Source organism: Mauremys mutica, chromosome 23 (assembly GCF_020497125.1).
Source record: "Mauremys mutica isolate MM-2020 ecotype Southern chromosome 23, ASM2049712v1, whole genome shotgun sequence".
Lineage (NCBI taxonomy): Eukaryota > Metazoa > Chordata > Testudines > Geoemydidae > Mauremys > Mauremys mutica.
Window position 1 is genome coordinate 14,704,981 of NC_059094.1, and position 21,294 is coordinate 14,726,274.

Here is a 21,294-nt window from a genome sequence, read left to right on the forward strand (position 1 = left end):
CTCTGGGCTTGACTCCCCAGCCTTGTCCCTGCGGCGGAAGCGGTGGCCGGCCGGGGCGGTGGAGGCGTCGCGCGAAGCTGATGCAACCCGGCGCCGGCGCCAGGAGAAGGGCAGCGGGGGCGCCTCGCCGGCGAGCAGCGGAGCGGGTCGGGTCACGGTAAGGCCGGGGGGGGGGTCACGCGGGGGCTCCCCCTCCAGCCCCCCCATAAAACCCCTGCCCGTGGGGGGGGGTCTCCCCTCCTGCCCCCCCTCGCGCCAGGCCCTGCCCCGCTGGCGGGGTGCGGGGGGGGCTGAGTAGTGGGGACGGGACCAGCCCCCTCGGGACAGGCCCTGCCCCGCTGGCGGGGTGCGGGGGGGGGGCTGAGTAGTGGGGACGGGACCAGCCCCCTCGGGACAGGCCCTGCCCCGCTGGCGGGGTGCGGGGGGGGCTGAGTAGTGGGGACGGGACCAGCCCCCTCGGGACAGGCCCTGCCCCGCTGGCGGGGTGCGGGGGGGGGGCTGAGTAGTGGGGACGGGACCAGCCCCCTCGGGACAGGCCCTGCCCCGCTGGCGGGGTGCGAGGGGGGGGGCTGAGTAGTGGGGACGGGACCAGCCCTCTCGGGACAGGCCCTGCCCCGCTGGCGGGGTGCGGGGGGGGGGGCTGAGTAGTGGGGACGGGACCAGCCCCCTCGGGACAGGCTGGCTGGAGCTGCCAGGGGGGCGTTCGGGTAATAGAGGGGGGGGGGACTAGGAGGGGAGGTGGGAGCGCTCCGCACAGCGTTGATATGGTGAGAACAACATTGATCAAGGCGCCACAGGACAGGCAGGGAAGAAATAAAGCCCCCCCCCCCCCATCTTAGGAGCCTGGGTAGGGTGACCAGAGGGCAACTGTGAAAAATCGGGACAGGGGGTAATAGGAGCCTATATAAGAAAAAGCCCCCAACATTGGGACTGTCCCTATAAAATCGGGACATCGGGTCACCCCAAGCCTGGGTGACAAACACGAGGCATTGGAATTACTCTCATAGGAGCGTAAATTCAAGGTGGTGTTACTGAAAATCCGGAGGCCTGATTCACGCTACTGGCATGTTTAGTATCCATGGTAGTAACCTGTTTAGGAAGGCTGGAAAGGGAGTGGCACTCCGTGTCAATAATGGCATCAGCTGTTTCCAGGTCCCTGGTAACTCGGAGGAAAATGATCTTAAATGCTCACGGATCAGTGTTCTAACAGATAAAGCACAAGGTGGGGTATTAGTTGATGTTTGCGACAGACCACCAAATAGCCCAAGGGAACAGGAGGACAGCCCATAGCTATAATGTGTAGGGCGGGGGGGAAAGCTGTGTGATCATGGGGGGGGTTCAATTTGATATGGGGAGGTCTCGTGCTGCCAGTATTAAAGCATCATTGGGATTTCTAATCACTATATATGACAATTTAATAACTCAAAAAGTGTTGAAGCCAACACAGAGGAATTCTTTATTAGATCTTGCTTTACCAGATGTAGTAGAAACATAGGCCCTTGTATCAGAGGCCTGGTATGAGGCAAGACCTGCTCACAGAATCTGGCAAGAACAGGGCTGATATTGCAGAAATACACATTCCTAGAAAGTGCTAGTCACAGAGTACTCACACAAACACGTTCCGATATCAAGTAGTACCAGAACATCCCGATGCCAAGGAGGTACAAAAACATTCCCCAAGGATAACAGGAACACACCGACCCCTCCTAAAAGATAAGGTCAGGATGACAGTACGTAACTTGTTTATATCAGGGTATAAAGATGTATCTCAGGAGTATCTTTGGCCAGCTGAGGGGGGAATGGAAAGCCCTGCCACTGAGTGAGCTATGTCCATTGTCATGGGTATACATGTCTTAGTATCCTTGTAGAGTCTGCCAGGTGCCATTACTGTGCTTCGCCTGGCACCTTCGTAAATATTAACAGATCTTGTGGTCATTGGGTGGTTCGCTCGAGGTCTGTTGTGCTGGCTGGCTGCGCACAGCTGGGGCAGCACACAGAGAGAACACACACGTAGCCAAACATCTGACCACACCAGATAAAGCTGTGAACAGATTTAGTTCTGATCACAGAACTAAAAAGTAATGGTGGCTTAAGGACAAGCAATCTTGACTTGATCACATTTATAATGTGCAAGCAGAATAAAGTCCAGACCAGTAATATATATACTTGGTACTTTAATAGGACCAGTATCACAAAGCTGAAAACAATTATGAGCCAAATCGGCTGTAAGGAAGAATTTAATCAGAAAAAAGTGAATGATAATTGGGAATCATATAAGAACACCTTACTAGACGTCCAAAAATCCATACTCCTAGAAAGAAGGCCATAGTGGGTTAAAAACAAAAACTTGGTTTAGAGGGGAAGTAAAGGCAGGTGTTTAAAAAAAAATAGAAGAAAGGGGAAGTTGATAGTAATGAATATAATTCAGAAGTTGGGAACTGTACAAAATTGATTAGGAAAGTAAAGGGATACAAGGAGAAATCCATGACTAGCCGAGTTAAGGACAATAAGGAGACGTTTTTTAAATATATTAGGAACAAAAAGAATCCTGACAATGGTATTGGTCCATTACTGGATGGAAATGGTAGAATTATCAATAATAATGCAGAAAAGGCAAAAATGTTAAATAAATATTCCTGGTTTGTATTGGGGGGGGGAACAGATGCTTCTACTCTCATCATCTGGTGATGCTAACACTCTTTGCATTCCATTAGTTTCTGTGGAGGACAGACACTTTTAAATCTGCCTGTCCAGATATCTTGCATCCAAGAGCTTCCTGAGGCTCTCCCTGGACTGTTCATGTTGATTTTTAATAAGTCTTGGGGCATTGGGGAAGTTCCAGAAGACGGGAAGAAATCTAATGTTGTGCCAGTTTTTAAAAAGGGTAAATGGGATGACCTGGGTAATTGTAGGCTTGTCAGCCTGACCTTGATCCTGGGCAAGGTAATGGAGTGGCTGACACATTACGCTCCTTAAATTCTTTATTGAGTGAGTCATGTAATTAATGTAAATCAACAATGGATTTATGGAAAATAGAGCCTGTCAAAGTAACTGGATATCTTTTTTTAATGAGATTGCACGTTTGGTTGACAAAGGTAATAGTGTTGACACAGGATACTTAGACTTAGCACCCTATGATATATTGAATTAAAAAAACTAGAATGATATAAAGTTAGCGTGGCACACATTAAACGGAGTAAAAACTGGCTAACTGATGGTTTCAACATGTAATTATAAACGGGGAATCATCATCAAGGAGGTGTGTTTCCAGTAGGGCCCCTCAGGGTTTGGTTCTTGGCCTTATGCTATTTAACATTTTTATCAATGAAACGACACACAAATTGGGGGAGCGGTAAATAATGAAGAGGGCAGGTCACTGATTCAGAGCAATCTGGATCGCTTGGTAAACTGGGCACAAGCAAACAATGTGCGTTTTAATGCGGCTAAATGTAAATGTCTACATGTAGGAACAAAGAATGTAGGCCACATCCCAGGATGGGAAACTCTATCCCAGGAAGCAGTGACTCTGAAAGAGATTTGAGGGTCATGGTGGATAATCAGCTGGATATGAGCTCCCAGCGTGAAGCTGTGGCCAAAAGAGCTGATGCAATCCTGGGATGCATAAACGGGAATCTCAAGTAGGAGTGGAGGGGTTATTTTGCATCTGTATTTGGCACTGGTGCGACCGCTGCTGGAATGCTGTGCCCAGGTCTGGTGTCTGCGATTCAAGAAGGATGTTGATAAATTGGAGAAGGTTCAGAAAAGAGCCACGAGAATGATTAAAGGGCTAATGATAGACTCAAGGAGCTCCATCTACTTAGCTTAACAAAGAGCAGGTTATGGGAAGACTTGATCACAAGCTGTAATTACCTACGTGGGGAACAAATGTTTAATAATGGGCTCTTCAGTCTAACATGATCCAATGGCTGGAAGCTGAAACTAGACAAATTCAGACTGGAAATAAGGTGTAAATAGTTAACAGTGAGAGTAATTAACCAATGGAACATTTCACCCAGGGCTGTGATGGATTCTCCATCGCTGAGAAATTTTTAAATCAAGATTGGGTGTTTTCTAAAAGCTCTGCTCTAGGTATGATTTTGGGGAAGTTCTGTACTGTACAGGGGATCAGACTAGATGACCTTGGAATCTATGGTTTCAAACCGGTGGCTGGGGAGTGAAAGTCTCTGTGCCCCAGTACCCAACCCTGCCTGCCCCCGGTCTGTGAGTGGGGAGGGGGGAGAGATGCCTCCCTGCCAGGGTCAGAGGGTGGTTATAGGTATTTAATAGAGTCTGAACCGCCCCAGGGCGGGTGCCTTGCCCATGCCCTCTAGTGAGCTGTGCCAAGAGACCAGCAAGGGGGTGAGCCCCACACAGCTTCCCCTCCCACTACACAAGGCCATCAGGGTGTGTGCCTCTCCCTGTGTGCAGGGACAGTGGGATCTGTGCCCTGGCTGAGCTGGAAACCACACCAGGAGTCCTCCCCCTACGACTATCAGGAGGGTTCCCCTCCCTCCCTTTCCTCCTGTGACATGTCTTCTGTTTAATCACAGTTTGTAACAGCTTGACTGGTCAAAGGCTGATGCAATGGGGGACGAGCTGACCCCGAGGGAGAAATGCCACCTGATCACCCGGAACCTACAGGTACCTCTGGGGTGGGGGCCTTCTCTGCCCAGTTACTGAGACAAGATATACAAAGGGATACGTGCTTTGCTCTACTTATCTAATTATTACTACTTATGTTGCGGTGGTGCTAAGGACCCCACTGCACCAGGGGCTGTACACAAAGCCAGTCCCTGCCCCGGAAAGCTCCCACTCTAAGAAGTGTCCTGAGGATTGGGGTGCCCCTTGTGTGCACCCCTCCCTAGATGATTGTGGAGTTTCTGTTGTAACTGCGCTTCTGGGCTTGGTTCCTGCCTCTGCTGTACTGTGACCTTGGGAAGCCCCTTAACCTCTTTGTGCCTCCTTTTCTCCAGCTGCAGTATAGGGAGAATGCTGAGCTGCCTTACAGAGGTTTTTCTTTATCTCTTGGCTCTTCCATAATGCTCATCAAGTGCCTCACAGTCACTAATGGATTTATCAACTCAGCAGCTCAGTGAGATCGATAAAGATCATTGTCCCTATTCTGGAGAGGGGAAACTGAGGCACGGAGAAACTAAACTACTCACCCAAGCCTAGAGAGAGCCAGGTATAAAACCTAGCTCCCCTGATCCAGAGTTTTAACCGGATGACCATCCTTCCTCTCCTGGAGTTACGAGCCCAGTGTATTGTGTTCCTTCTCCATGGCTGTCGTGGTCTCTGCTGGGTCAGTAGGCATGCTGAGTCTGTTGTGCTGTGTAACATGCAGCCTCTGGTTTCCTCGCAGGAGGTTCTCGGGGAGGATAAGCTGACGACCATCCTGAAAGAGCGAGATCTGAAGGTGTACTGGGGGACAGCCACGACAGGCAAGCCTCACGTAGCCTACTTCGTACCAATGTCCAAGATTGCAGACTTCCTGAAGGCTGGATGTGAGGTACCTGCTCTGCCCTAGATGCTGAGACCTTGGGGAGGCCAAAGGGAGAGAAGGGGAGCTTCAGACCCAAAGAGGTCAGGAGCACGGGATACCTTCAGCTCCATGCTGGGTGGCAGAAAGGAACCTGTAATGCCTCTTATCTGTGTAACACCCAGCGTGACGTGCCCGACTCCCCCTCCCGTTCTGTGCCAGGTGACGATCCTGTTCGCTGACCTCCACGCGTACCTAGACAACATGAAGGCGCCCTGGGAGCTGCTGGAGCTGCGCACGCAATACTACGAGACCGTGATCAAGGCCATGCTGGAGAGCATCGGCGTGCCTCTCGACAAGCTGAAATTCATCCGGGGCACTGACTACCAGCTCAGCAAGTGAGCTTGCGGGAGCCTGCTCCTCCCACAGGGAGTGTTCCCTCCATTGCCTGGGGGTGGGATTTGATGGCTACTATGAGGGAGAGGGGACAAGCAGCATGGGAGGAGTGAGCCTCAGCTATCTCACGTGCTGACCGGCTCCACAAAGGAATCCGGGGGTGAGGGAGACAAGTGGGATATCGAGCCCGCTGGGGGATCTGTCTTTTTCTGAGCTAGTGTCATTCAGGAAAGGGTGGGGGGGTAAGATAGCTACACGCCTGATTTCTCTCCGCTCCCACCAGTGTCCCCCTTTGCGAGCAGTGGCTTTAGAAGAGGAAGATTTGAAGCTTCCATTTGTCTGGCTTCAGCAGCAGCATCAACCTGTCTCTCCCCCTAGGGAATACACATTGGACGTCTACAGGCTCTCCTCTCTAGTCACCCAGCACGATGCCAAGAAAGCTGGAGCAGAGGTGGTGAAGCAAGTGGAGCATCCCTTGCTGAGTGGTCTGCTCTACCCAGGACTGCAGGTACCTTCAGGGCGGGGGGCAGAGACCCTGATGGAACACATCCCCCTCCCCTGGAAGGCTGCAATGCATGCGCCAGGCTGATGGCAGTCCCCCTCCCCCTACTGCTGATTAGGGCAGATTTTCTTTCATGCTAATCAGCATGAGTATCTGATGTGCAGCCCAAATCTCCAGGACTTCACCTGGTGTCAGTGCAGTGCATGGATATAGTGGAGGTGTGGCTGGTTGTTTTCACTGGTGTTCGTACCAGTTGCACAATATCCCTACGTGTCCAGGATGGGTGTGGGATTCCACTTACATGTGGAGCTGGGATTCCCAGCCCTGAGAGCTGGGTGGATTTCTAGGGTGTGAATGCTAAAAGTCTGATGTCAGCTGGGGTGTGGGAGTCCTCGTGCTGCAGCGTCACGCTCGTGGGTGTGTTCTCCCCACAGGCCCTGGACGAGGAGTACTTGAAGGTTGATGCTCAGTTTGGAGGAGTGGATCAGAGGAAGATTTTCACCTTTGCAGAAAAGGTTAGAACTGGGGAGTGTTTTGAACTTCCAGAAATGCAAGAGGCTCCCCCAGGCGGCTGGTTCCAGGTCTCTGTGTTTGAACTCTGCCTGCAGCTGGATGGCCAGCGTTGTCTTATGCAGAGTATCTGTGAGGGCACCCAGCCCTCTCTTCAGGTTCCTGCTGCTGCCCATTGGTGCTCTGTGGCTGCTGATGTAGCTGTTCACAGGGATGCGCTGCCAGGTCAATGTTTGCCACTGGGGCCCTGCCCCATGCAGGGGTGACAGTGACACGGCTTTTCCTTCCCCCTCAGCGCCTGATGGTGCCCGTCGCTCGCTGCCCCCTGCAGTTTGCCCACTGGCATGTGCTGGGGGCAGGTCTGGGCTGACTGAAGAATGGAGCCTCCTCCAAGCAGAGGGGCTTGGGATTCAGGGGGATGTCTGGAGCCCAGATGCTAGGGAGGAAGAATGCACTGGGGAGTGATGGTGAAAGCTGCTCCTCAGCTGAGGATGCGTAAAGACTTGTAACTCCTTTTCCTTCCCTAGTACCTGCCCTCCTTGGGCTACACCAAACGCCTCCATTTGATGAACCCAATGGTGCCGGGGCTGACAGGCACCAAGATGAGCTCTTCCGAAGAGGTAGGTTGATGAACCGCATCAGTCTATGCAGCAATCCTGCAGGGCGAGGAGTCTAACCCTTTGGGGCTGGTAGGCTAAGTCCTGGAACTCCACTGGCTGAGAAAGGAGCCCTCCTCTCTTCTTACTGTTGGTGGTGGCTTGAGAGAGGTGGTACCAACTCCAGCACACCCTGCCTCTTCTAGGGCGGAGGTAGGGAAAGATGCTGAGAGCCCCAGAACAGAGACAGGTGCCCTCAGGTTCGTTGCAGGTAGCTTGGCTGCAGAGCGCTGAACCCTACAACTGGGCTAAAGTAAAACTCCTCTGCATCCAGGGTGATACTAAATTAGCGCAGGATCCCGAGTGGCTGCACTGCCTGCTTCTGGTTTCAGCTCACAGGTCTCCTCTTCTCCTTCCACATCCTAGGAATCGAAGATCGACCTTCTGGATCGGAAGGAGGACGTGAAGAAGAAACTGAAGAAGGCATTTTGTGAGCCGGGAAACGTGGAGAACAACGGCATTCTGTCATTCATCAAGCACGTCCTCTTCCCACTCAAGTCAGGTGACTGTCTCCATGCCCTGGAGAGGTGTGTGGCGGGGGTGTCTTTCATCAGAGCCCTTGCTGGGCCACGGCTGCTTAAATGTAGGCAAGAGGCAGGAAAGCGAGCATGTGTTTCTCTGCATCCTAATGCAAGGCACCCACTCGTGTGCTCCAGAACCTGGCACTGCCTCCACCTCTCCGAGAGCCAGAAAGGAGACACCATCCGCTCATAGCAATGACGTGACCTTTTCTGGTCCCTGCTGCGATACCCCTCATCAGTTGTTGGGGTGAGGTGCGGGGGGGTTATTAGAGTTGCCAGTGGGGACAGTGCTTCAGCGATTTGTCTTCATCTCGGTTAATCTGACCCTCTAAACCCTCCTTGTGTCACAGAGTTTGTGATATTGAGAGACACAAAATGGGGAGGAAACAAAACCTACACGACTTATGAAGAGCTGGAAAAGGACTTTGCGACTGAGGTAACGCGGGGCAGAGGGTTGCTATCTACCTCCGTCATGCTGTGTGCATGGAAAAACCCCTGGAGCATGCAGAGAGGCCCAGGCTGTTTCCTCTGCCACAGGCTTTGAGTAGTGGGGAAATGTTGATCTCTTGCACCACATGTAAGTCTGTAGGGTTGCATGGGGCATCAGTAAGGGCAGATTATGGGCCAGTGAGTGTGGTGGTGCAGGTGCTATGATGATATGAGTCAGCTACGCCCAGGAACAGCCAGACAATCAGTGGCTGGTGCAGTATCCCCTGTCTGTAAGTCTAGTTGTTAATGATCTTCCATTTCTGGCAGTGCCTTTCATCTCTCTGAAGCCTCCAAATTTATCAATACACAGATCACCCACAGGGAAATGCAGCCATCTCTGGGTGGGAAAATATTGGCTGTTCAATAGTGCAGAGCAACACTGCCCAACAATTTAGGATAACAAGTGGAGAAGAATCTGGCTCCGGTTTAAGCCTCAGGGAAGTTTGAGGGAGATGGAATGTCATTATCAAAGCTGGAATTTGACCAGGGTGGTGGGATAATGTCCCTGCTCTTTGCTGGCAGGGGAAGGGAAAATACCATGAGATCTCTAACTACAATGGTGAGGACTTCAGTTTTACATTTCCAGTGCCACAGCACCTCCTAGCACCACAAAGGAGCATTGGGTGTGGCCCTGACTCCCAGGAGAGCGTGGCTGAGTCACCAACCCCATATCCTGCAGCTTCCAGCTATTCCTCCGGGGGATGGGTCTCCCATCCAGCTAGTGACCCAGCCCTGTCCTTCTTAGGATGTGATCCCATTAACTCTCACAGCATAAGTCACTGGCTGCCCCACCTTACAGCTTTCAAAGACATATTTGTCTAAATGGGCACAGTCATACGAAACTGCTCCGCCCTTCCAGTCCACTTCTCCCCGTACCCCAGAGAAAATCTCCTCCACAAACCCTTTTCTTTATTCACGTGGCAGGTCGTGCACCCGGGGGACCTGAAGAGCTCAGTGGAAGTGGCTCTGAACAAGCTGCTTGACCCCATTAGAGAGAAGTTCAACACCCCAGAACTGAAGAAATTGACCAGCACAGCGTATCCTGACCCATCTAAATCCAGTGAGCGAATGCCATGAGCTTCCAAGGGAGGGGAATCGTGTTACGAAGGCCTGGGCTAGGGAGATGAGGCCTCCTGGTGGGGCTGAGAGCAAACAGAAGAAATTCTGGAACTTGAATTCTGCCAGCAATGACCACGGGTGGCTCAGAGCCTGGGTGATACAGGCCTTGGTCTCACCGCCTGATGCAGCTCTTCTTCCTGCCTCTCTTTGGCCAGCAGCTGTCACATCTGACTTGGCTTGCCCCCAGCAAGGAGGGCTGATGAAAGAATGACCTATGGGCCATGTGCCTACCCCAGAAACTACAGATCCCAGCATGCAGTGCTCCATTTCTATTGGAGCTGCAGTCAAGCTGGAACAGTGCATGCTGGGATCTGTGGTCCACACAGGCTGTATTAGAGAAAAGGGTGGCTGCAATTTGCTTGATTTGTATATGAATTGGTTGCTGCTGGCAAACCAGAAACAGTGACCCTTGTCTGGGGAGAGTTCCGGTTCTCCTAGTCCCTGCACCCCTCCCACAAAAGCATCTTCACTTGTGGCTGGGCACAACTCTTCTCAGGGCAGGCTGGTTTCACTCACTCTCTTTCTTTTGCACATGCAGAGGCTTCAGTGAAAAACTCCACCAAGAATTCAAACCCTGAGGATGTGGTCCCGTCCCAACTGGACATCCGTGTTGGCAAAGTGATCAGCGTGGAAAAGGTACCGATGCTTTAGCAAGGATCCTGTGACAGGAGAGCAGGGATGGCAAAGAAAGTGGGGGCAGACAGTGGTTTGCAAGGAAAGTAAATCCTTCCAGGCTTGTCAGAAAGGGTTGGCTCTCTCTGCATAGGCTTGCTCTGCAGGAGCAGCACCTTGCAGCAATTCTTCCCTGAGGTTTCTGAGAGTCCTGTGCCTGGGAAGTCCCCATACAGGAGGGACTGGGCTTGGGAAGCAATGAGATTAGTAACTGGGTCCTGTCCACCAGGAGCCCTTACCCCAAAATGGCGTCTCTGGGCTGCTTGGTACCAGAATAGGGGGCAGTGGTTTGGTAACATATTAGATGGCAGTTTTTCTCCACAGAGCTGTTTAATTATCAAGGCTTAATGAGCTCACCAGGTGCTGGGAAATGGGCCTTACCTTTCATTAGTGATGGTCATGCTCTGGAATGCAGCTGAGCGAGGCAGGTGGGGATCTAGAAATGATCACTGCTGTCTCTGAATTGGAGGAGTGTTGGAGCAAAGATGGTGTTGGGGGTGAGACCTGCCACCAGATGGCACGCTTTCCCTTAAACAGCTCTGTACTATTAACACAGCAAGGTTAACCTGTGGAACTCACTTCTGCAAGACCTTTGAGGCGAATAACTTAGTTTAAACAAAAAGATCAGATGCTTTAACGAATGAAAACATCTCTGCAGTCACACAGCACAGGACTAACCAAAGCCAATTACCGGGGCCAGTGATGATGATGCTTCAGTGCCTCGGGTGATCACCTGCTGGGGTCAGGAAGAAATTCTCTGCTCCCCAAAACTCTTCATTAGTGAGATAGTATTGTAGAGAGGGGACTTATCCCCAGAGGCAGTCAGCACCAGTCACTGTTAAGGTCCTGGACTAGATGAGCCAGATAGTTGTTACATTCTCCCGTTAATCTCATTTGATGGTGAGCAGCTATCAAGGAAATTGCCCCAGGGGAAATTCTCCCTCTTGGCACTGCCAGTTGCCTCCTCCTAACCTGAGATGAGCGGGGAGGAATGGGGACAAGGATTTGGATCATCCCAAAGTGGAGGCTGCTCTGGGGGGCTTGTTTCCCCATGGAGTGACTCGAGCACTCACTTGGAGTGTGTATGTAAACCGCCTGGGCGCCTTTCTGCCCATGTGTGCTCTCAGCCCCTCTTCCCGAGGGATGACCGTTCCCAGCTGTACCTGCATTGGCATTTGCATTGGCAGCACCCTGATGCCGACAGCCTGTACCTGGAGAAGATTGACGTGGGTGAGCCCGAGCCCCGGACGGTGATCAGCGGCCTGGTGCAGTTCGTGCCGAAGGAGCAGCTGCAGGACAGGATGGTGGTGCTGCTGTGCAACCTGAAGCCCCAGAAGATGAGGGGAGTGGAGTCCCAGGGCATGCTGCTGTGTGCTTCCAGGTGAGGGGGGGCAGGGATAACAGGGGTGATGAGGCTGGATTTCAGCTTGTTTCCCATATGAGGCAGGAGGGGAGAATACAGCCTAGCCCCCCATCACCACTCACAACATCCAGGCTGCCTGTTGACCCCTGGCTCTTTGCTCTCCTACGGGGAGGAGGATTAGAACAGGCCCCTTCTTTGAGGTGCTAGCTGGTCACTCCCTCCCCTGTGTTTCTCCGCAGCGTGGGGGAGCCCCGTCGGGTGGAGCCCCTGGACCCGCCAGCAGGCTGCTGCCCAGGGGAGCGTGTCTATGTGGAAGGCTACGAAAGTGGGCAGCCTGACGATGAGCTCAAACCCAAGAAGAGAGTCTTCGAGAAGTTGCAGGTAAGAGGGGGAAGCTTCTTGCCCACGCTGGGACTGGCTGCTGCTGGGGACAGGGCCCATCTCTACAGTCGGAGCCCTCTAGTCACCCAGGCAGCCTGCAGCAGCCCTGTCACAGCTTCAGGCTCTCACAGCGCTTTACGGCCCCTGCGTGAGATGGGGATGTCGCCCCTCTTTCCAGGTGGAGAGACTGAGGCACACTGCATGAAAGTGACTCACGTGAGGTCACACAGAGAGCAGAGCAGAGCCTAGAACTGGAGTCTCCAGTCCTGTGCTCTCTCCCCCCTGCCTGGGGAGTAGATGAACACAGCTGGCACAGCACTGACTAATCCTGGCTAGCCAGGCATCTGGCAGTGGGGCTGGGGTGATTGTACTCCCTGGGGAGGCCAAGAAGGCAGCTATTGGCAGAGACCTGTTGAGACCCAGTCCATTTCAGTGGGGTCTTGTTACCTAGCAGCTGGCAGGCTGTCGCCACTTAAGGGCAGTGTCCAGTGGTCAGAGAGGGCGAGTGGGAGTCAGGACTCCTGGGTTCTGTTTTCTGCTCTGCCACTTGTTGCATGGCTTTGGGCAAGTCACATTCCTGGTGTGTACCTCAGTTTCCCCAATGTAAAATGAGGAGTGGGGTATCTTGTAGGGAGGTTAGGAGGCTACTCGCATTGCTGGGAAAGCACTTAAGGATCATCTGGTGAAAACAGCGATAGGGGTGTTACAGCAGGGTCTGCCCCCACTTTGCTTCACCATTGGTGCCTATAGTGAGGGTTAAGGGCCCCTTTTGCCCTTAATGGGAGTTATGTGGCAGCATTCCCTGAGAGACATTAGCTGGCATCCCTTCCTGGGGCCTGGCAGGAGCAGTGTGCCTGTGCCCAGGGATTTGGGAGGTGGTGGGGGCCTCAAACAAGGATTCCTAGTCCCAAGGCCACATACTGCAGGTGTGATCGGGATGAACAGGCATTGGCCAGCCAGTCTGACACGTCACCCCACCTGCCTCTCCCCAGGCTGACTTCCGGATCTCTGAGGACTTTGTCGCCCAGTGGAAGCAGAAGAATTTCATGACCAGGCTGGGGAATGTCTCATGTAAAACACTGAAGGGTGGGAACATTAGTTAACAAGTGCCAGCCTGTCCCCCTTGTCCTCTCCTCACCTGTTGCCATCCACTGCTCCATTTTGGGTTCTGTTCCCCCAACCTCCACCATGATCGCCACAGGGCCACACTCACCCCACTGCAGCATGCATCTAAGTGAGGGAGATTCAGCCCAAAGCACCTGGGGCTCGAGGCTGAATGTGCGAAATGTGGTAGCTGGTTCACACCTTGCAACTGAACTTGGGTAGGTTTGGTGGAGAACCGACCTCCAGAAGCAGCCTGTTTCCCTTCGAGCTGCTGTTGACCTGCTCCCACCCAGCTGATCTCTGGAGAAGGCCAAGCATGACTCAAGGACCATGTAGCTCCTGAGCCCCCAGCAGGAGCTAGCGCTGCAACCTGTCTGTTTCCCCTGTGAGTCCTCCTACGTGCAGCTCTCCTGAAGTGTCCGAAGCCGGGGTAAAGTTGTTTTGTAAAAGCACAGGCTGGGTGGATTCCAGCCTCTTTGAAGGTTGCACTAGAGCCGGCTGGAAGCTGCCGCCGTTGGAAAGCTCTGCTCATTTTAAATGCAAGTATTTCAGGGAAGAATAGTCGTTCAAACCTGTGTCGTTTGTAACGGGGAAGAGGGACTGCGGGACATCCTGTGTAAAGACAGTCACCCTACATCTGCCTCAGCTGCCCCGCCCCCCCCCGCGATCTGCGCAGGGCTTGAACTGCGAAGACGAGGGGGCTGGGCCTGTGGAGGGCACATAAGGCTCTCCAGACAAGCAGGGCTGCTCTGCAAGCCCGGGGACAGGGTTGTGGAGCTCAGACCATGGAGCTGCAGGTGGGGTCCTCTCCCTTTAGTGTTGAATCTGAAATCATCCATCATTGTTAAAAACCCCAATAAAGTGTGAAACTGCCTGAGGCGTGTGTGATGGGACTGTCTTGTGGAGCCAACAGCCAGATCTTCGAATGTGCGGGCAGGATTAACTGCGCTGAGCACCCCTGCCAGCCTCACTCCTGAGTGTAGAGCTGGGTGAATATGCCAGCCCAGGAGCTCTGAGTCCTCCCCCGTGAAAGGTCTGGCGCAGGCAGGGGCCTGCCTCTAGGAGCAGGAGGGGAGTTCTAGCCACTTCTTTCCCTCTGCTGAGCCATAGCCCCGTTGCAGCTGAAAGGCAGATGTTGCCAGCTGTGCTGGTTTCTTAGTGCTGTGGACATCTGTCCTGTAGCACTCACTGACTTTCCCCAGGCTCTCCTCACCTGGTACCACCTTTCAGGCCTAGTGCCTGTTACTGAGCCCTGAGTGGATTTGGTTGCCTGTGGAGATGCTAGAGCCTGCTCCTACTTTCACATGGTGATAGGGGAACTGTGAAAGCAGTGGCATGACTACAGTTGGATCTTAAGGTCCCTTATCCAGTGCAGAGCAGAAGGGGTAGCCATGTGAATGGCTGCAACACCTCCAGGATGAGCATGGATTGGGCAATTTGTCCCTCTGTGAACAGGTTTCAGCGGTGAGGGGGTTAACCCCTTGGACAGCTGGGAGAGGCAAGGCAGTTGTCTCCTGCCAGCTGGTTGATCCCTGCTTCAGGTGAGGTTAAACATCCCTCTGCTCTGTCTCTGGGTTTTACACTGCCACCCTGCAGTGGGGTATCTGGGCTCCTCCCATGTCAAAGCAATAGCTGAGGCCCTAGTGGACTCCAGCGAGGTTCTGGCACTTCTCCCTTGTTAGGGTGAAAAACTAAACAGCTTGTGTGTCTGTCTGGGTGACTCATCTGTTCCAGGCTTTGAGGGGGGAGTTGTGTAAATAGAGGGTCTCGCTGTTGTCACTCCAGCCGTCCTCGAGGAGGGAAACCCCCAGCTGTTAGCCAAGAAGCAAAGGAGACAGCCAGTTTCAATCATCATCTTTAACCAAAGACACACAGAGCTTGTAACGGTTACTCTGCATCTTCTCAAGGCAGATGGTTTTTACAATCAAGGAAATCAAAGCATGACCCCACATTTAAAGAAATAGAAATCAAGGTGCCTGGCTCTAGGGACCAGGGATGAATGTCAAACTCAGGCTTTTGGTCTCCTTTAATGCTGCATCCAGTGTCACTCCCTGCTACAGGGCATCTGAAAAGCTGCTCACCTCTCCTCCCTCCCCAGGGCTGTCCATGTACACACGGGGCCTGGCTGGGATGAGAGCACAGCTCTGAAATTACAGAGCATGAGGGGAGTGGAATCTCTCAGGGTGGAGGTTATGGAGCTTGGAGAGGCCCCTAAGGCCTGGCCTCAGAGTCCAGATTCTCCTCCCTGGGATCCAGAAGGCTGGCACTGTGGGGGGGGGGAAAGCCCTTCCTCCTGTCCCAGACAGGTCCTGGCTGGTTAGCACACGCAGTGACTGATTCCTCCCCGGACTCACAGGGCAGCAGCCTGGGGCTTGTGCTTTCAACCAGCCCAAAGAAAAAGGGGCTGAACACTCACCTCAGGGGCCACTTGTGGCTAATAGCAGCTTTGCTGGGCCCTGAGGCTGGGGCACTGTAGGCTGCCCGCCCGATTAACCGCTTGCTCGGCTGCCAGGTGGCTATAAATCCCTTTCCAGCTCCTCAGCCACTAACACTGTAGCTTGGGCCTCCGCAGCGTGTAACATGAAGCAGCGTGAGCCTGATTCGTTCAGCACCCTCCGGACTGGCAGAGGGACCCTCCTAAGCCCTGCTTCTCCCTGCCCCCAAAGAGAACTTCTCAAGGAGCCCTTGCTGGCCTGCCCCTTCCCCCGTTCTCAGAGCCCAGCACCACCCCGGGACGGCCCTGCCAGTAGAGCCAGTCAGGCAGGGCCCCCCATAACACACTAGGGTCCAAGTCCTGCCTTCGGGTAGCGCCCCCGCCCAGCTGCATGGGGGCGGGGGGAGGCTCCTTGTGGTGTTGACGCACTACCACTGGCCCCAGCGAATGAGAGCATCTCCCCTGCCCAAGCAGTAGCGGTGGGGAGCCCTGGCGGCCTGGCTCACATGGTGCCTCCCCTCTGGCACCCTGGCCTTGCCTGCCCACTGTCCTGTAACAGCCCTAGAGAGAGATGGGACAGCAGGCAGCCTGAGGCAGGAGGGAGCTGGGCCTCGGCTACCTGGCTCGTCTGCTGTAACAGCTCTGGGCCCCATATCCCCTCAGCCAGGGCCTATTCAGCACAGACTCGCCCCCCTGCACATTGTCACTGAAGTGGTCCTTGAGCCTGGGGTGGGCACCCAGCAAGACAGAGGCGTTTACCACACCTAGGCCAAGCTGCTGCCAGCCTCCATGTGCCTCAGGCCTGGTGCTGTGCCTTTCCAAAGCCAGTCGGGGGCATATCTAGCACTACAGTGCCTGTCCTGGAACATCAGAGAAGGTCCCATGCAGCAAAGCCGGCAGAGGAACTCCTTGGCCAGCCAGCCATGCGTCAGCCATCAGGTCTGTAGCCTTCAGGGTGTGCCTTCAGCTTCTTTTTAAGAAGTGCTTTGATTTCGTGCCATCTCAGGTGCACAGAATAGAGCTGATCCTCCGTGCGTGGAAAAACAAGCCCACAGCCAGGCCAACTCCCCGCCCAGGCTGCCCCCCGTCCTGGCCCAGAGGCTGTGCTTCAGGTGATCCAGCGTGGTCTTATAAAAACACCACCCCACATTCCTCGCAGCGGCTTCTCTGCAGCCTTCCCTCCTGCACAAACAAAACCGGCAAATCCAACAAGTGACGGGCGAGGCGCTAGACCCCAGGACAGGGCTTAGGTTTTTTTTGTTTTTTTTTTTAAATGCAAAATAAAGCTGTATTATTGAAGAAAGTGAAACCAACACCAGTTTTTGCATAAATATCATCAAGGCCATCAGAGGCTAAGGCTGTTTGCTTCCTTTTACTCAGTCAGTCGTGCCAGCTCCACGCTCATCCTTTCACCTGCTCAGGTCCCTGAGAGAGATTTGTATTCCTGTAGGTCGGGGCACAAGCACAGCAGCTTCATCCTTCAGGCTGTCTCTTCCCGTTTGTCTGCAGGAAAAGGAGAGCGATTCCCGTTAGGTTATCCTGAGCCCAGCACGGGACCGGCTGACCCACTGGGCAGTGAGCGTCACAGGCTCCCCTCTGGCTGAGCCGCGGAACGTATGTGCCTGTTCCAGAGCTGGGGGCTCTAGCCCATGCTGCTAGCTCTGGAAGCCCCAGGTTTGATCTTGGTGTCAGCCATCACCTGACACTCACTGCTGGTTTCTAAAGCTATAGAGCCTGAACTGATACAACCTGGGCTTGTGCAAACCCCTCGGCCACAGTTTAATGCCCCAAGAGGTGGAGTTACCTCCCAGCACATCAGCCTGTTTCTGGACTGACTGATGTTATCAAACAGCCAGTGCTAGTGGGGATCCTAACAGGGCTACGTTTGTTCCTCATCTCCCTTTGATTCAGGCATTAGGAGATAGGTCAGAGTCACAATTCTCCCCACCATCCCTGCCTAGCACTACGCTGTTCTCTAGAGGGTTCTGTCGTCATCCTCTGTCTGTTTTCTAGCCCTGGTCCCGCCGGTAGAGAGACAGGGTGAGTGCAGGGCAGCGGAAGTGTTATGCCAGAGGAGAGCTACAGTGGGAGGTGTGGGGGCTGCAGGTCAGGAGTGGGGTGCACTGGCAGAGATGAGAAGCTGCCTGGCACCTACGGTACCCTGTTACACCCTGCGTTTTCTATCGAGAACTACCCCCCCCAATCCCTCTGTACCTTATACAGGGGGATTCTGCGATGGCGTCTCTGGGCCTGCCAGGTGCCCGGCTCTGCTGCTGTCGGCTCGGGGGGCCACGTTCACGGACAGTTCGCTCTTAGTCCTGTTCTCTTCTGCCGAGGGAGCCTTTGCTTTACTGTCTGGTAGGGAACAGTTCAGCACTTCCTCCCCCTGCGACTTTGGGCTCACAGGTGACTGAGGCGGCCCCATACCAAGCGAAGGCTTCCTGGCTATGGGAGGTGGGATCTTGCTGGATTTCCTCTGTGCTTGTGGCTTACCAGGGGGCACCTGGCCTTGCTGGGTCATTGCTGGGATTGTGGAGCGCTGCCCGGCCAAATTCATCAGCTCAGCTACCAAGTTCCTCTTCAGGTCGGCCTGGGCCTCTGGGGAAGATGGGGTCTCTATGACCAGCTTCTTGGAGCTCTTGGCGAAGATGAAGCTGGCGGTGGAGGCAGGTGATTTGTGGATGGGGGACACCTGGCCGTCCTTGGCATCCCCCGCGGTAGGCTCCGAGCTAGAGGCTGCGTGGCCTGGGAGAGTCAGCTTGTTGCCGTTGGTCCGGTCCGCCAGTCTGGAGGTTGGGGCGTCTCTGGAGGACAAGGTGGAAGTCTTCAGCCGTACAGCATTTTGCAGCTGGTTCAAAGGCACTGTGTCTTTGGAAGAAGGGGACTGCCGCAGGGACAGGGATTTGCGGATGGGTTTCTGGGGGACCTGCTGAGGCTGCTTCCCTATGCCATCGGCGCCCTGTCCGTTCTGGCCAGGTGTCTGCTTGCCCGGGCCGGCCGGCGCATGCCCATCCACATTGACCGAGCGCAGGCGCACCATCTGCAGCAGGGAGGGAGTGACGATGGGGAGGTTAGCGTCCTCCTTTGGCGTGGGGTTGCTCTTACTGCGAGAGACAGGCTCCTTCTTAGGATCCAACCGGGAGCCATTCGTTGTCGTCTTAAGGCTTGCTTGAAGCTGGAGAGCTGTGGGCGAGGCTGGAGCCGCAGGTGCGGGAGGTGGGGCTGCAGGCACCGCAGGATTGGCCTGGCCAGGCTGCAAGTCAGGCGTTGCTCTGGCTGATGGGGACATGGCGGTGGGCATGGGCAACTCCGCAGCGGGAGCTGGCAGTGCTGACCCAGCCAAGGGGCCCTGTTGCTGCTGAGTCCTTGAGGAGACTTTGGCGGAGAATGCGAGCGAGGCTGCCCCTGGACCATCCCCTCTGGGTGCTGCTTTGGTGCTGGCTGGCTGCTCTGAGCCCGCAGGCTCTGGCTGGGCTGCAACGGAGGAAGACCCTGCGGTTCCGGTGACAGGGAGCAGCTCCGGCAGGGTGGAGAAGCCGGCCTCATCTGGAGGAGGGAAGTCCGCCATGGACAGATCCTGTTCGTCCAGTGCTGGGGGCGGAGGTGGGGGCCACGAAGGGTCCTGAGGCACCTCCTGAATAGTCTCTGAGTGGGGGGCCTCTGAACTTGTCTCAGCCTTTTTCACTGGTGGTGGAGGAGGATGGTAGGGAGGAGGAGGAGATGGAGGGGGTGACCTGCTGCTGGGCTTCGGAAGCGCCGAGGGCTCCTGGCAGGCCGTGCTTGGGGCAGGGGAGGAGACAGTGGGGCTGGCAGAAGGCGCTGCGGGCCGAGGCTTGGTGGGCGGGGGGGAGATCGGGGCCGGGACCTTGGGGTGAGGAGGAATAATAAACCTGTCCATTCTACTCTGCCAGGACAGGGCCGGGCCAGCTGGGGGTGCCACGGTCTCTGCAGGGGCTGGGTCAGAGGTGGAGGAGGACAAGGATGTCAGTGAGGAGGAGATGGACAGCGCAGGGGACTGCAGCGAGCAGACCCTCTCCGGTTTCTTTGGCTGGGGCCTCCTCTTTCCTGGAGACGAGGCGTGAGGGCCAAGCCCTTTGGTGGGGAGGGTGGGGGTGCCACTCTGACTCGAGTAGCCACTGGAGGGCGACATGGTGCGCTTGAATCCCTCGGGGGAGCTCTGCCTGGGGGTGGCCTGCTGCTCCCTGAGGATGACGGCCACCCCCTCCACCTCCCTCCGGAGCTTCTCCCCCGGCACCGGGCTGCACCGGGACACGTCGGGGGAGCTGGCGTCGGCCGAGTAGGCCAGGCTGTCGGAGCGGATGCTGCTGGTCTCGCTCAGCGAGCAGGGCGAGAACACCTCGTCCTCGCCCAGGGGGCTCTGGCTCTCCAGGCGCGCTGTCCACGGCTCACGCTGGGGTCTGGGATCTGGCTTGGGGGGCAGGCCCAGCACCTTCTGCCCCCCCTCGCCCGTTGCCTGCTGGTGCTGCTGCGCCTTTTGGTGTAGGGAGTGGGTCCTCCTAGGAGGCGCCGGCGGCTTCTTCATCTTCCTGAGGGATACGCTGCGTGTGGAAGAGCGGTCGCTCCTCACGCTCACGGTGTCCGAGCCGTCCGCCATGCTGCTGGTGCTGTAGGCAGGTGAGGCCCTGCCACTGCTGCCCCCCGGCCCCACCGCCAGCAGGCCGTGGGCCGTGTAGACAGGCCTGGCCTGGCCACCGGAGTTGGTGCAGCTCGCGGCGCTGTAGACACTGAGCTGGTCCGTGTCGGACCGGCCTGCTGTATCCGCCTCGCTGGGTGGCCCGGCCTCCCCCTTCCTGCTGTTGGAGCCGCCGTGTGAGGAGATGGTGGAGCTGTCGGACACGATGGTCTCCGTGGACTGGGAGTGGCTCCAGTTGTCGCTGGAGGAGGAGTGCTCCCGGCTGCGGGCGCTGGGCTCCGAGAAGCGGGTGAGGGAGCGGACTGAGGCCGGGCTGGAGGAAACCAGGCTGCAGCGGCTCAGCGTCCGCACGCTGCTCCTGCTCAGCGCGATGACGTCCACCATGGGGGGCAGGATGGCGTTGGGAATGATCTTGGACATGTAGGTGGCCTGGGGGGAAATGGACATAACAGGGCCCAGCAGCTCCGGGGGAGGGCTGGGGTTGGTGGTCATTCCCGGCACAGCCAGTGACTTCGGCCTCAGCAAGGGAGTCAGCTTGGCTGCCGTCCTCCTCCCCAGCAGCGTGTCGTCGTAGTAGACACAGTTGATGTGCCTCTGGATGGCTGCGTCTGACTCTGCCTCCTCCAGGGCTTGCAGGGATACCCGGGCGCCGCCCTTGGGGGCTGGCGGGGGCTGCAGGTTTCCATTGATGGTAGGGATGTGGATCATGCCACCGTCTGCCTCGCCACCATTCACCAAGGGGGGGGATGCCAGGCTGTGGGGGCTCCCAGCCTGTATGGGGCCATCTCGGGGGGAAACGCTGCCAGGGCGTTTCCTCAGCTCGTGACTGTTTCTCAGACCTGAGGGTGGATAGGAGCAAAACCCGGTATCATTATAAACTGAACCCAGCGGGCAGGCAGCCCTCGCTGATTGCATACAGGGGTTACTATGGGCCGGCAGGACTCACTTAAATCAACGCTGGCCATGGCCGGGGCCTCGGTGCAGCTCAGTCCTGCCTGTTCTCTCCCTGTGACA

At 55.4% G+C, this 21,294-nt stretch overlaps 2 protein-coding genes across 4 annotated transcripts in view; one reads left to right on the forward strand and one right to left on the reverse strand.

Annotated features, from left to right (window-relative positions):
- The first annotated feature begins 2 nt into the window (after positions 1-2).
- On the forward strand, positions 3-14,069 carry YARS1 (tyrosyl-tRNA synthetase 1). The gene is made up of 14 exons (XM_044997688.1): positions 3-157; positions 4,551-4,641; positions 5,363-5,509; positions 5,702-5,877; positions 6,254-6,383; positions 6,812-6,892; positions 7,415-7,507; positions 7,910-8,045; positions 8,415-8,500; positions 9,478-9,613; positions 10,211-10,308; positions 11,532-11,725; positions 11,947-12,088; positions 13,081-14,069. Exons 2-14 carry the CDS (start codon positions 4,585-4,587, stop codon positions 13,189-13,191), a joined length of 1,587 nt encoding a protein of 528 aa, XP_044853623.1. The 5' UTR covers positions 3-157; positions 4,551-4,584; the 3' UTR covers positions 13,192-14,069.
- Positions 14,070-15,034: 965 nt separating this feature from the next.
- KIAA1522 (KIAA1522 ortholog) overlaps positions 15,035-21,294 on the reverse strand; it is a 53,237-nt gene continuing 46,977 nt past the window's right edge. For all 3 annotated transcript variants that reach the window (XM_044997680.1, XM_044997681.1, XM_044997682.1), the window contains exons 6-7: positions 17,841-21,119; positions 15,035-17,129 (exon numbers count right to left, since the gene is read on the reverse strand). In XM_044997680.1, the coding sequence (XP_044853615.1) occupies positions 17,842-21,119 (3,278 nt within the window). In that variant the 3' untranslated portion in view covers positions 15,035-17,129; position 17,841. The remainder of the gene's footprint in view (positions 17,130-17,840; positions 21,120-21,294) is intronic.